General features: G+C 53.8%; 3 protein-coding genes across 3 annotated transcripts; all 3 read right to left on the bottom strand.

The window, feature by feature from the left end:
- Positions 1 to 694: 694 nt before the first annotated feature.
- Positions 695 to 1,186, bottom strand: UV8b_00822 (uncharacterized protein; the record flags this gene model as incomplete). The annotated part of the gene is made up of 1 exon (XM_043138320.1): positions 695 to 1,186. The coding sequence occupies one exon, from the start codon at positions 1,184 to 1,186 to the stop codon at positions 695 to 697; it is 492 nt and encodes a 163-aa protein (XP_042994254.1).
- Positions 1,187 to 2,917: 1,731 nt separating this feature from the next.
- Positions 2,918 to 5,070, bottom strand: UV8b_00823 (uncharacterized protein; the record flags this gene model as incomplete). The annotated part of the gene is made up of 2 exons (XM_043138321.1): positions 2,918 to 3,748; positions 3,835 to 5,070. The coding sequence occupies 2 exons, from the start codon at positions 5,068 to 5,070 to the stop codon at positions 2,918 to 2,920; spliced, it is 2,067 nt and encodes a 688-aa protein (XP_042994255.1).
- A 5,436-nt stretch (positions 5,071 to 10,506) lies between these two features.
- On the bottom strand, positions 10,507 to 12,818 carry UV8b_00824 (uncharacterized protein; the record flags this gene model as incomplete). Its single annotated transcript, XM_043138322.1, has 8 exons — positions 10,507 to 10,990; positions 11,284 to 11,291; positions 11,399 to 11,472; positions 11,572 to 11,802; positions 11,871 to 12,098; positions 12,475 to 12,542; positions 12,624 to 12,677; positions 12,739 to 12,818. 8 exons carry the CDS (start codon positions 12,816 to 12,818, stop codon positions 10,507 to 10,509), a joined length of 1,227 nt encoding a protein of 408 aa, XP_042994256.1.
- Between the last annotated feature and the right edge of the window lie 1,235 nt (positions 12,819 to 14,053).

Genomic DNA, 14,053 nt, shown 5'->3' on the forward strand with positions numbered 1-14,053 from the left:
TATGCGATAGCTTTAAAGCATTCCGTTCCCTAGTACCGAAATAAAGAGAAAGTTGAGGCCGATTCAGACCCTGTGCAGCATATCGTGCCGTATGCCGTGCCGTCATGGTCCCAGCCATCTTTTCGTTCCGTACGGAAGAACTGTCCCCCGAAAGTTGCTTTGCTCTTGTTTATTTTTTCGTGCCAGTTCTCCAAGTCAGTCTTTGCTAGGATTCCATCTCCGAGTCGCTAGGTATACGCTAGCAAGCGTCCAGTCAGATAGATGCCTTGGTCATGAGCCCATCGTTTGATTTGCTCGAGATTGGATCGGCAAGGAACACGAGCACACACACTTTTAACGCTTCTCCTTCATCCTCGGTATCCAAACCTCGGCGGCCAAAACCAGCCGGGCTGGGCGGAAACGGCGCACGAACATGGGAAACCGCGCCAAAGTGACTGATTGCCGTACCCAAAAAGAAAAAGGCCACAGCTTGTACAAAAGCCAAGCTGCCGGTAGAAAAAGGCGATTCAACCTGACACGCCGTCAACCCTGACGAAAAGGCCGTGGCCGCCTCCTCATCCACCACTTCTGCAATCATGCCAAGGGACAAAAAAACGAACCCCCAACACCTCTGTCGAGCATCACCACCGCGAGCACCGTTTCCCACACCCCAAGACGGGACCAGCCCAAGTCCTCTGCCCGCCGCCTCCAGACATCAATCCTCCAGAAACTCCTGGATATCAGCATCCTCATCCTGTGCCGCCCTCCGTCGCTCATCCTCCTCCAACAGCTCCCGCAGCATCTGCCGCTGCCGCACGCGCGCCTTCTGGCCCCAGTCCGCGCCCGAGCCGTCCGCGCCCCCGTCGTCGTCGTCGTCGTCGTCGTGCGCGTACAACCGCTCCTTGATGCCGCGGTACTCGTTGGGCGTGAGGTCCGGGTGAGGCGGCGGTTCGCCGCGCTCGCCGCGCGCCCGGCGGTCATCCCTCTCCATCTTCTCGACGGCCCCCTTGGCGACGGCCCTCTGGATGTACGGCCGGAGGAGCATCCATCCGCCGGCAATGACGACCACGCGGATCCACGCCTGCGGGGTCATTTGGTTGAAGCCTTCTGCTATGTTGCTGGAGGCGTTGGAGCCATATTCCGACAGGCGCGCCGTGAGCTGGCTCAGCAGGTTGGGAGCAGGCGGCTGGTTGGCTTGATGGCTCATGCTGAGGTGGGTGTGCGATTTTTTGGGGGGGGAGGTTGGGTGTTTGAAGCGCGATGAGGCGGAACCTCCGAGATGGCCGAGTTTGGTGCCGAGATGGAAGTCGGTTCGCTCAGTGCGTCGCGCGTCGCGTGTCGTGCGTCGTGTGTCGTGTGTCTTGCGTCGTGATAAAGGGCTGGCGCGAGAGATGTGGTGGATAAGAAGAGATTTTGGGGCGCCAGGGTGGGACCGGCGCTTCCCGCCTTGCCTATGTTCCTTGTTCCTTGCCTTTGACCGCTACAGTAGATGCATTCGGCGGGTGAGAGGTGAGACGCAGAAATCGAAATCGCAATCGAAATCGCAATCGTGTTTTGTGTGCGTGGGATGGGTGGATGATCGATCTCGCAGTGCCTCTCGCGAGTCGCAGCTATGGACCAGGCGTTGACATGAAAATACGCCTGGCTCAAGCTACCAGCTACCAGACTGTACGGAGTACGGAGTATGTGTCACTCTGCCCAGTGCCTGCCTGGCATCAATGGCAGGCATGTGGTCAGGGTACCTACTACCAAGACCCAGACGCTAGCATACCTAAGGTACCTACCTAAGGTACCTAAGTTGACCAGACGCTTTCAGGCCAATTGACTCACATAGGTGGGGCCAGGGCGGATCGCACCAGCAGCTGGCTGGCTGGGGTGGGGTCTGGTGCCATTGATTTGATGAGTCTGGTTGATTGAGTTGACGTTTACAGGGTTACTTATCAGCGGTTTTAGTTGACGACTCCCTAAAACTGCGCCACAAGAACGCCTGCCTCGACTCTGGCAACGGACTGGAGAGTCTGGTCTGAGCACACCGTGCAGACCAGACTCAATGGCAACGAACATAAGCGATGAAAACGTCTGGTCTGCTTGACCACATAAGCACCAGACAGGTATGGTCTGCCATGTCCCTGGAAAAACTGACAACACGACACGGGCTGCAGAGGCATTTGCCCTCGATTGAACCCGCATCTCGCATCTCGCATCTCGCATCTCGCATCTCGTCTATTGTGAAAGACCACAAGGCGCCGTTCGTCCGCCCGTAAAATAACGATTCCAGATGGTTAGTTCCTCCTAGGCTGTCCAAATCCCATCCACCGGCAGTCATCCCTGCGTCCCAATCGCCGCGCAAACACCAAAACCTGAACCTGACCCACCCAGCTGTAATAATAACAAGATGCCATGAAAAAGGAGTCTCCGACTTCAAGCGTTGCCTGAAAACCAGATACGCAACGCCATCATCGCCCCTGATGAAGCTTAAAGAGTATATATATACACAGTATCCCAATATTCACGCTAAAGAGCTCGTCTCTGCATGGCAAGCCAGAAACCATGCCCCCATAATTTCAGGAACAAGGCGAAAGAGGAAGAAAAAAGAAGCATGTAGCTTGTGTCAACAAAAGGTGCATCATGCTTTTGCCGTAGCTCATCGAGGCCCTGGCCCTCCCCAAAAGAGACCCAATCGGGGAAACAAAGAAGTTCCCCGTTCCAAGGGTTGAGGCGAGGAAAGGCCCAAAAAAAAAAAAAAAAACAGTCATCGTCCGGTTCAAGACTGAACCGGCAGAAGAAGTGGAAATAGACAAAGGAAACGTCATTCTTTCACCAAATTAGTATCAAAAGGCTCTTCGCTTAACGAAACCAGTCGCAACGGAAGGCTGGGTGCAGATGTGAAGAGGCCGGCTGCAGCGTCGTAGTGAAATAAACCCATGACAAGGGCTGGTTAGTACGTGCCCATGCCAGTCACACCAACCATTGATCTGCTCGTGTCTGCACTCGTTCCCTGCAACGTCTGAAAACCGCCCAGTTGTCGGTTTTGTAAATGAAAGCTGCCTTGCCTTTGCGATACTGGCTCCATTCCTCCCATGGAATTCATCGGATTCAACCCTTGAGGACGCATGCCTTGTGCTGCTCCCATCGCATCCATTCGTTGCGAGATGCCATCATGGCCCATGTGCTGACCTGGCGACGCCGTAGTTGGAGGCCCCGCGTTGCCAATCGAACTCATCACCATGTCGGGCATGAAACCGTTGATATGATGGGGAAGCTCCATTCCCGGCGACAAGAGGCCCGGCGAGCTGACGAAGGAGCCACCCATATCTGCGGACCCTTGCTGGCCAATCGAGGGCGAGCTGTTGGAATGATTGGAGAGCGGCGCGGATTCGGGTGTGTTGCCATTCATGTCCATGGCATAACTCTTGTCGTATTCTTCCACGGAAAACTTGCGGTCGTAGTCCGTCTCGATTGGCATGTGCATCTGGTTGGGGGGCTGCGCCATGCCAGCATTGCCGAAACCGTCGAATATGTCCATGTTGGCGAGATTGACATTGTCGGGTGCGTTTTGAAGCATCGGATTCGTCATGCGAGGTAAAACTTCTCCAATCTTGTACATGAGCAAGGGCATGAAACGGTAGTCGCCGTTCCTGCAGATGGCCACCATGGTGATGATTTGATTAAGATGCTCGCGAGGGCCGATGGTGAATGGGTCTCGGGATGGGGGTTGCATGGCGAGATACTCGGTCAACGACGAACAAAGTTCCAAAACCTTTACAATCTGTCACCTATATTTTAGTCCCAGGACCTTGAAGACGGTTTTTATTTTTTTTTTTTTTGAAAAAAAAAAAAAACCCCCTTACTTACCAAGCCAGCGCCGAGAAGATCAACAACTTGGACAGGGAATTGCGAAGCCATGCTGACCAACAGTTCTCTTGACAAATTCATGGGGTAGGAGGTGAACCCTGTCGAGTCCTCGTTGTTCCCATTCGCTGCTACACCGCTAGTCAGCTGCCAGACAGTGTTCTTCAGCCACTGTTGGGCGCTGTGCAGGTCGGTGAAATTCGAGTCTTGGCAAGCGTAGGATTGGGCCACGTCATTGAGCTGCTTCTGCAAGCCATTTACGTATTGGGTTGTGAAGTGACCTCGGGTCTTGTTCCACGCATCCGTGACAGCGGCATTGAAAGGTCGGAACATGTTGACAAGCATGACGAAGCTGTCGAGCCGGTGAGCTTCAGGGTCGGTTGTGTCGTCACCAAGAGTTGGCAGGTTGATGGTGGCCTGCAAGGAAATGGGGCGTCGGCGTTGGAGGGCATAGCCGCGCTCGGCCGACAAAATGAGCCAGTAGAGGCGTCGTCGTCGCGAAGCTTCCGAGGCATCGAATTGCATGTAATGCTCCTCCTTATCCATGCCTGCCATGTGAATCATTGTGGCTGCCTCGCGAAGGTAGTACCAAGCCTTGTCATGCATCTCTTGGCCGGCAAAGCAGGCAAAGAGGAAAAAATTGGTTGCCAGAGCGTTGAGGGTGATTGCGTCCAGATACTCGTAGCCCTTGCGAACCCTGAGGCACTCTTCCAAAAGAAGCTGGCTCGAGACAATGTTGGCGCCAGGAATCATGTCGAGGTTGTAGGGGTCGCCAGCAGGCATGGACATGCCAGGCTGGAGCATGATGAAGGCGCAGAGGGAGGTCATCAGACAGTAGGCATCCCGATTCTGCTCCATGTACAGCACCTGCTGCTCGACCTGTCGCCGGTCGAGAACAGGCGCTTGAGGATGCAAGTTGTCGAAGAAGAACTGAGCGCAGTCTTTGACGAGGTCGCAGGTGAGGAGGCCGGGGGTAGGGGCCAGTGATGGAGGTGTGACTGGGCAAGCGACGCCGTTTATCCGGTTCTGGACCTTGGCCGACAAACTCGTCTGTCGTTGGGTCTCGCGGAGTTCGCTGATGACCTTGGCTCTCGAGCCCTTGGGGCCTTTCTTCTGGGGAATCGCATTGTAGGTGCACGACAGCTGAGCTGAGGCGCAGTTGCGGCACGGATTGATGCCGTCGCACTTGACCTTGCGGCGATGGCAAGCGTCGCAGGCCCTCTTAACTGCCTGCGTCATTGTCACGACGACGGAGTGCAGTCGGAGTGCAGTCCTGAATAGATGAGGACTTTTCTTTGTTCCTTTGAGAACAAAGGGGTTGATGGAAAATAGGGGGAAAGAAATGCTATGCAAGTATGTACCTGGACGAAAAAAGGGAGAGAGGGAGAGAAAAAGAGGGCTAAAAAAAAAAAAAAAAAAAAAAGGAAGGAAAATTCTCGGCGGGTCAAGGGACAACGCCTAGCCTTGTTTCGCCCGGACAGGTGCGATGGATTGAATGGCAAAGGAAGACTTGGATTGCTTTACCGATATGGCAATGCAACGCAGACGGTGATTCTAGCTGCCAGATCTCGGATTATAGATTTGCGGGGAGAGAAATACAGCCGCTGCAACTCCAGGTTGGAACAAAGCTCGCGTGGCCCCGGGGAGCGAGTTCGCAGCCAGCAGCAGACTAGAGGGTAAAGTCTGCGGCTTGTCGAGGAGCCTGCAGCGCATTCGGCCCTTCCAGAGCGGGCCTAACGCCGGGGGGGATGTTTCGGTGGTTGGCAAGTCTGGGGAAAGGGGGACAAGACTGAAAATTCTGGAAAGCAAGTATTTGCGTTGAACCGCGTTACGGGGCAATGTTTGTTCGCAGCCTTGAGTGAAGCCGTCGGTTTTGGTGAGGATAGGTGGTTGAAGAAAAAAAAAAAAGACAGATTCGGCGGTCAAGAGGCGATTGACTGAAGGAAGGATGAAGGGAAGGGCAGTTCACATGAGGAAGGAACAAGACACTGGAGCAGACCAGGAAATTGGTGAGGGGTGGGGATGACGGGGTACAAGAACAAAAGTGAGCAGGCGCCAGCCAATGAGCCTACGAGAACTGGAGAGGCTGACGGGTGGAGCTGAACTGAAGAGTCAAGCAAGGCCAACGGGAAGGCAGCGGCGACGTGCTGCCTGCCGGTAATAGGCTGACAGGCTAGTACGAGTAGGTACTAGCCTATGGGACTATAAGGAGGTGGGTTTGGAGGTATCCAAGGGTACCTGCAGGGATGCTGGTGCAACAGACCCACGATACCCGGTGTCTGGGACCCCTAGTAGGTGCCAAAGTTAGCAATGAGCGGGGTCAGCAAGGGTTAACTTGGCATGACTAGGATTTGGTAGGGTGGTGATGATGACGGACCTCATCCTGCCCCAATCATGCCTGAGCGTTGCTGACGTGCCTTTTCCCGGGTGCGCGACAGGAGGATGTGATGCGATGCTGCTGGAGACTGGCAACGTGAACGGGAAGTCGCTGCCGAGTATCCGTACGTACTCCGTACGGATACAGGCGAGGACTGACGGTGGTCAAACCGGGTATGATGGATGATGGCCATCACACCGCGTTGCACAGTGCGGTGAACAGTGCGCAGTTGCCCGTGCCGAACCTCCATTCCCACGCGGCGACGCCGAGAAGTGCCAACCAATAGCGGGCACAGGGGCTCTGGAGGCGGCTTCTCCGGGGTCAAACTGACCAAGACGCTATGTAATTGACGCAACCCGTCTGGTCTGGTGTGGTCTGGTCTGGTGTGGTCTGGTCTGGTCTGGTCTTCCCATGGCCTACCAGATGCGCGGGCTGCAAGCGCCCAAATTGTATTTGATACCAGCATTGGAGCCGCCGGGACTTGCATTGTATGTAACAAGGCTCCTTGTCTGCTTTTCAACCCCGTCCCCATCTTCCCCAGATTCTAGAAGGGTCAAAGCCAAAAGCATCGATAGCTCCGATTCCACGTCAGCGACCAGCCCGTGCGTGCATGTTCCTCGCAACCAAGGTCGAAAGCCGGCGGCGGTATCCGTGCGTCTGCGTCTGCGTCGACCGACCGAGCGCTGTGGAGCAGAGGCGCTTGAAACTGAACTGATGGATCTTTACTCCGTACCCTGTTGTTGCAGGTACATAGCATAGCGTCTGGTGGTCAGCGGAACCTGCCGAGTACCTACCTAAGGTTATGTATTGAGTTGGCTGTAGAAAGTATGTAGCTGCGGCACAAGCACAATAGCAGCACAATGCAACCGGTTCAGTAGACTGACTGCATGCGCTGGCTGTCGCCCTGAAAACTAGGGCTGAATCAGATCCGTAACGCTTCTGCGCCGCCTGACAGTGGGCCCGTACAGAATCAGCATTCATCAGCAGGACTCCCCTCCGTATGCGAGTGTCGATGATGATGCTGTTGATGCCCGCTGTTGATGCCCGCTCCTTCAACTATTGACATTCTACCCGGGTCCCGGCATCTCCACGGGTACTATTCTGTCTACATAGCACGGCGCTCTCCGTACGAAGTTTGGACGGTTCTGGACCATGCTTGGAAACTTTGCATCTTACACATGTACCGGCAGATGGGATGGTTACGTCGACTTTACGGCACAGCACGGAGGACGTGCTCCCTCCCCGTCCTGCGGAGTGCCTTGCGGCAAGAAATTAATAAGGGTCGTCGGGGAAGGCAGCGGACCCTAAACCGTCTTGGTTTAAACCGCGATGCTCACAGCCACCAACGCCACAAAGGAAGATGACTCGGGGGGGCAAGGGGTCTCGCGCGATGCTTTCCGCGCCGCCTCGGCGGGCAACCAGACGCTAACGGGATGCTGGGTTGGGTGGTCTGAGCACAGGTACTGTACGGTACCAGCAGCAAGCGCAGGTTGCTTAAATCCCACCAAAAAAAGAAAGGAAAAAAAAAACCCAACAATCACGCCCATTGCAGCTGGTATAAATCTCTTTTAATTCTTCGCGACAAAGAAACCTCAACTCCCGTCGAGAGCTGGCTGGGTTCAATGTTGTTGCTTCGGATTGCGGAGCGCTCCGGCTCAAAATCGTGGAGGTGGCTGGGGCCCGCTAACCTGCAACTGCTAGCGTCAATCGCTGCCAACCATGAAAGGGGAAGAAAGAAAAGAAAAAAAAAAAAAAAAAAAAAAAGACTCGTCTCAGCCGCGACGAGTCATTTGACTCTTGACTCCCATCCCACAAAAGGACCAGACCAGCCTGCAGGGTTGGTTAATTAAAGCACCCGGACCCCCCTGCTCCACGCAATCCGTCGGGTATGGCATAGGGCCATCTTTTTGCGATGAAGAACTTGCAGCACCAGCACCAGCACTAGCACTAGCACTAGCACTGGCTGGGGTCTGGCGCCAACTGGGTTACTCCAGTCAGTACATACCAGCGTCAATAGGTACCTAAGTTGAGATGTATGTATGTACCTGCCTCCCAGGCGCTACGGAGCAGTCCGGGGTCAGCCAGCCGCCCTCTGCAGGGAGCAAGCAGTCGGGTCGTGCGTGGGTACTGGTAGCTGCCGGGCCCCTCCGTGAAGCAAAGCATCACATCACGTGATCGAGCATGAGGTGCTTCCAGGCGTGTTCCGTACAGACCTGGGTATGTACATATTCACTCACACGCTTCCCCATCTCCTAACCTTTCTGTTTTTATCCGCTCAGCTGTTTTTGATTCATTGAAAAAGGCTATGTAGCTGAAGCCACCAACTCTGGGCTCGCCGCAGTGACCGCAGTGACCACAGTGACCACAGTGACCGCAGCGACCACACCCTCATGTGATGATCAATTCAATTCACCGTCAGGGAAGACGAGGAAACAATGGAAGAAGAAGCGCGCAGCCAAGGGCAAGCCACCTGGCCTTCGGTCCGAAAAGGCCGCTGCCGCTTCCTGCGCGCTGGCCAAGGCTGTCCGTATAATAACAATAACAACAATAATAATAATAATAATACAAATCAATGGTAAAAAAAAAAAAACGACACGTCGGGTCAGACGAATTCATCTGTCTATAGAGTGCTTTTCGTCTGGTACCAGACTCTAACTGACCATGTCCATGAATGCTGCCCACCCCCGACTTTGAAACCGCGCAAAGCACAGACGCGCACGGCTGACAGGAAGAAGGCAACGGGCGGGAAAAAAAGCCAAGAGGAATCAATCATTGGTGGGCAATGCGGGAAGGCGCGCCTGCCAACTGCCCACTGCCCACTGCCAACTGCCCGAACACTGCGGACTCCGGAGTAAGGCGTATCCGGTAGGCATGGCCCATGGGTCGATACACGTACATAAGGAGTACGTACCCATGGACCAGCTTCATCTGCCGGCTTCTAGGCTCGCGGAATTCGTGCTTGGCTCCAGAGCTCAAACCATCCGTTGGGATTCTACCCTACCCCAGACGACAACTGATGGTTGATCAATCATCAGAGCATGCCATGCATTCAACCTGAAAGCCGGGTTTAGGGGCCAGCCCTCTCCTATGACGTCATCTTCAATACTTTGTCGTGCCAACCGCGCGGGCAAGGCTTCTTCTGCTTCTCCGCCTCTTCCGTCCGCAACTCGGCTATTCGGTTGCGTCTTGATACACAATCGAGCAAGCTGTCAGCGGCCACGGAGTTCCCAAGTCGTCTGATCGGCTTTTCATGTTGCCCATACATACGATACGTCCGAGTACAGGGAGCGGAGGGTATACCATGGACTTCTTGCCGCATCATGCCTCCGCAGCAGCTCCGTCGTTTGCTCGCTGGCACCGACGAGCCAGCCCGTCTTCCCCAACTGGATGCTGGGTCTGCCGTGGCGTCGTCGGACATTTTACGCACCCCTGCTTTTCGTTTTGCATCTCGGCGGTCCGGGAAGCCTCTTCGAAGCACCGTTTGGTGGGTACGAAGGAGCTATCAAAGTGGAATTTGTCTCAAACGGGGACCTACCAAGCCGCGACGATGAGCTGTGCAGGTGACAGGTGACAGGTGGTAGGCCACGCCGGGACTTTTACTTTTCTGCGGACGTGGACCGAGGCAAGCCTCCAAAGGGTGCGGAGTATTCTGGAGAACAGCGTTTCCTCGCTCCGCTCCGTAAACAAGAGTGCAGGTTGGGAATACGGCCTCAGCTCCCCAACTACTGGACAAGAAAAACACGCCAGCTTTGCGCGGACATTGCCCCAGTGAGCCAAGCTGACGGAGGATTTCTTCCCACGGCTAGATAAATCGGTTGTTGGCGTCTCGGCTCGGACTGATATTGGTCGCAATATTGACAAGTCAGTTTTTTTTTTTTTTTTTAAAAGAAAAAAGAGGGAATTAAAGCCAGCTATGGCCTGGTTATGCGACATGAGCCCTGTACAGAGCAAGGACTTAAGAATCCTGCTCTTCATTCATCATTCTCGGAGCAACTTTTACCCTTCCTTGCGCAGTCTGGTGAATATGAGTAACCTGCCGCGACTCTTTTGGAGACCTTGGCCACAAAAAAAAAAAAAGAAAAAAAGAAAAAAGAGGGAAAAAATAAGATGACGTAAAGCAGGAAACAGCCTTGTAAATACAGGCAATGTGACATACTTCTGGGCGGGCTCACGTAAGAGCATCCCGTCCCAGCTCCCCCGCCTGTATCTCAGTTCGCAACTTGACGTGTTTCATCGCGCAGACAAGTCTTTCCACCCCGAGCCGGCGATCGACCCTGTTCCACGCTCCGGTCCTCCGGTCAATCATTGTCGTCCAACGGAAACGCGGCAGATCCCATCGAGTACTTGGGAACATGATACTTGGGCATGGGATGTAGAGCATAGAGACGATTTCGACCTCCCCCCTCGTTTCCGTAGGCCCGCTGCCAGAGCGACACCATGGCTCGCGGAACCGGCCATCCGTAGTCGCTGTTCCGCAACCACAGACGAACTAGGTGCCGCGACGTGGACTCGTCGTCGTCGTACGCCTCCCGGCGGTGAAGAACAGCCCAGTTGTTTATGAAGAGAATGTCTCCGGGCTCCAGGCTCAGCTTGAGTTCCGTGGCTGCCGCGGCCTCGGCCACTTTTCGGAGCGTGTGCTCTTGGGCATGAGTAAGTGGAGGAGCGCTGGATTCGCGACAAGCCGGATGAGGACCGAAGCGCTTGGGGTCCATGCTGATCATCAGGCGATCCTGGTGCATGGCCATGACTGGAGCGAGGTAATAGCGGGTTTCTTTGCCGGAACTAGTGGCCAAGTCGTGAGAAAATGTCACTCTGGGCTTTGCATGCTCATATTTTCATTCCATTATTTCTTGTGCCGCAAAAAAGTGTAGCAAGCTACAAGCATGATCTGGGGGGTGGGGAAGAGAATGACGGGAAACAGAAAGAAAAGGGGACGGGCAAACTCGCGTTTGAACGGGCCAATTGGGCTCAAATAGTGTTTTGATAACTTCCGGATCCTCTCTCTGCAGATGGTTAAAGAGGGATGAGACCGAGCTTAAACAGGTACATCCTCCGTTGCGAGCGCCATGGCGCACTTGAAGAGCTAGAATGTCGCAGCCCATGTCGGTGTGAAACGGCTCGTGAGTAACCAACAGTCAGCCTATCGAGCGGAACGGCCACAGGATTCAAACGCTGCTTCGGAAAACCAACCAGAGCCATGTTGGAGTGCACGACATGTCGCTGATTCATCGGCACATCCCAAGTTTTGCAGCTGGTGATGTGTGCTAGGGAGAGTGAGTGGCATGTCAGCCTCTTTCACCGCAAAGATCCCAGCCGTGCCGCAAGGAAAGGGAGAGGCAGGGGTTTGGGGGTCTTTTCTCTACTCAAGACATTTCCTTTTCCGTCTTGGACGCCGCGCTTGTCGCCAATGTAAGACGCAATACCGAGATATATGACGACGCCGTCCTCGATGGAATACCGGGATAATTCCATTCCATGGACCACGAAGAAGCCGATGTCGTTGTGAAGTGACCGAGTGTAGTCCTTGAGCACTCTGGACAAGTTTGGCAAAGGGAAGTTGGAGGTGCTGACAGCATCGCCATCGAGCCCCAAAGCTGGAGAAGATGATGTCTTGTTCAGTCGTACGCCCAGCGGAGACACGTCGGGCATGAAACCTACATACACTTAAACACTCGGAGGGCTCTCTCTATCTCACAGATATCTGCAGCCGTCAAATAAAGTGTATACGAATTACCACGTTCAAACCCAGACCCGGTCCAGGGAGTTGGTCTCGACACCGTCTTGGGGATCTGGAATTTGTTGACTTGCTTGGCAACGTGAGGAGAGTGTCTCGCCTTCTTTGATTCTATCGGTGTTGCAGATGTGCATACCGGCTGAGCCATTTCTTGTCCTGGAAAAGGATCGAGGTCAAGACAAAGATGCGATGCCGCATATAATATGGCACTCGGTCAGCAGTATCGACAGTACTTTGTGCAGCACTGGCTTGTTGCTTACAACTCGTTGTCTTCTTTTTCCTGTGCCGATCTCTCATGAAGGTGTTCGGATTTGAGCAATGAATACGCGGAAAGAAGCGCGGGGACAAGATTGCGCCGGCAATATATATAGACAGATAAGATGGGAAAAATTAATCGAGTCACAGAACAAGGCGATCGCCGGTGGAGATGCCTCAAGTTCTTGAACGATTCTGGTACGGATCATCTCTAAACCCTGTCGTTCTACTGAATTGGCTTCCAGAAAACAATCAACTGATGATTTCTGCAACGAACCCGATGCGTAGGCACGACGGGCGTCTACACGCGACAAAAAACGCAGGGAATCATGATGTACGTTTGGCCTGATTAGGGGTCATTCAGTGGTCCTCGGAAACGCCTGCAGAAAGGGCGAGTGCTTGATCGAGAAGCCACTGGCTACATACATGACATGGGTGGGGAGCGGACGCTGCTCGGGTACGGAGTACGGCGAAACAGATCTGTCCAGCGAGTATTAGGACCAAAATCATGTGTCGGGTGGCAGGGAGGCTTGTTTACTACTTGTTCATCTTATGACGGGCATTGCCATGCAACCTGTTGGCGAGGCGAATGAACACGGAAGACGAAGCAAGAACCGGCATTCGATTTCCGATATCCTTGTTTTTTGATGCCGGCTTGTGAGGCAGATTCGGCGGATAGAACGCTTCAGAATGCCTGGCGCGGTGGCACCCACCCTTCATATCCAGAAAGCCTCCCCTTCCAGCTTTTCCTCGTGGAATTGAAAGGGAGGTGGGGGAGTGAGGGGGAATGGGGGGTTGACTTGATATAAAAAGGATCAAGTGCAGGACTCGAAGCCCTCATGGTGGCTGCAAAAGTCTGAATGAAGTTCTGGCAGATTTGCCGGATGGAAGCACCAAGGCTTACATCCCTTCCGGGGCTCAAAAGGTCCCTCAAGCAGCAACGAGGCCTGCGACTTGTCCCGCAGCTTGCATTTGAAACTTGCGATGGCCTCATGGGCAAGCAAACAAGATAGAACTGGGCCAAACCCTGCTGGGAGCTTACCGATACAAGTAGCGAAGCCGCTTCATTCCTTTGCACGGTACCTCAGGTAGGTACCTGCCATGACTGGATAGGGACGTTTGGTCCGTGAGAGCCAAGTTCTCCACGCCTGGTGACTCCTGGTGGAAGATTGTGGGTGCCGTCGGCCTATCCAAGAAGAATAATGGGCTGAGAAGGAGCAAAATTTGCTTCGTTGACTGGTTTTTGCCGAATCTCGGCTCCCCATTTTTGTTGGCAAAGAGCAAGCTGCAATTTTCATGCAACGACGTTACGACGGTTCGAGCCAAGGACGAAAAGAGAAAGAAGGAGAAAAGAATCCACGGCATCCATATCTCGAAGCTCCCACTTTCCACTCTCCTTTTTCTTCCGTTCCAAGCGTGAGCTTAACGAGGTCGAATCGTGTGCTGTCGTTTTGCTCGTGGAATCGCGGGGCTGCGCAGAACCGGACGTCAAGGACCGTATGGAGTAGACAGGCAATGTTGCACGGGAACCGTGGGCTTGTTCATTTGGAAAGGCAAATGCAATGGCATTGGAATATTGGGATGGCAGGGTTTGGATAGTCGGCCGGTGTGGTTTATGTGGTTCCAGTTCCGCGCCACAAATGTTAAACTGATGAAACGGCAACTGCGGAAAATGACGGACCAATGAAGGAATGTCCACCCAGCAGAAGCGGCTGAGTGGCTTGGAAGCTGCAGCTGCGGCAAGTGGCAGGCAGTGCATCTCCAGCAGGGGAGGGGGGGAAAGGGAAAGAAGAAGAAAAGCAAAGAAATTAAAATAAACAATTCGAAACGGAAAAAAAAAAGGAAAAAAAAAGAAA

Source organism: Ustilaginoidea virens, chromosome 1, assembly GCF_000687475.1.
Source record: "Ustilaginoidea virens chromosome 1, complete sequence".
In the NCBI taxonomy this organism is placed as follows: Eukaryota; Fungi; Ascomycota; class Sordariomycetes; order Hypocreales; family Clavicipitaceae; genus Ustilaginoidea; species Ustilaginoidea virens.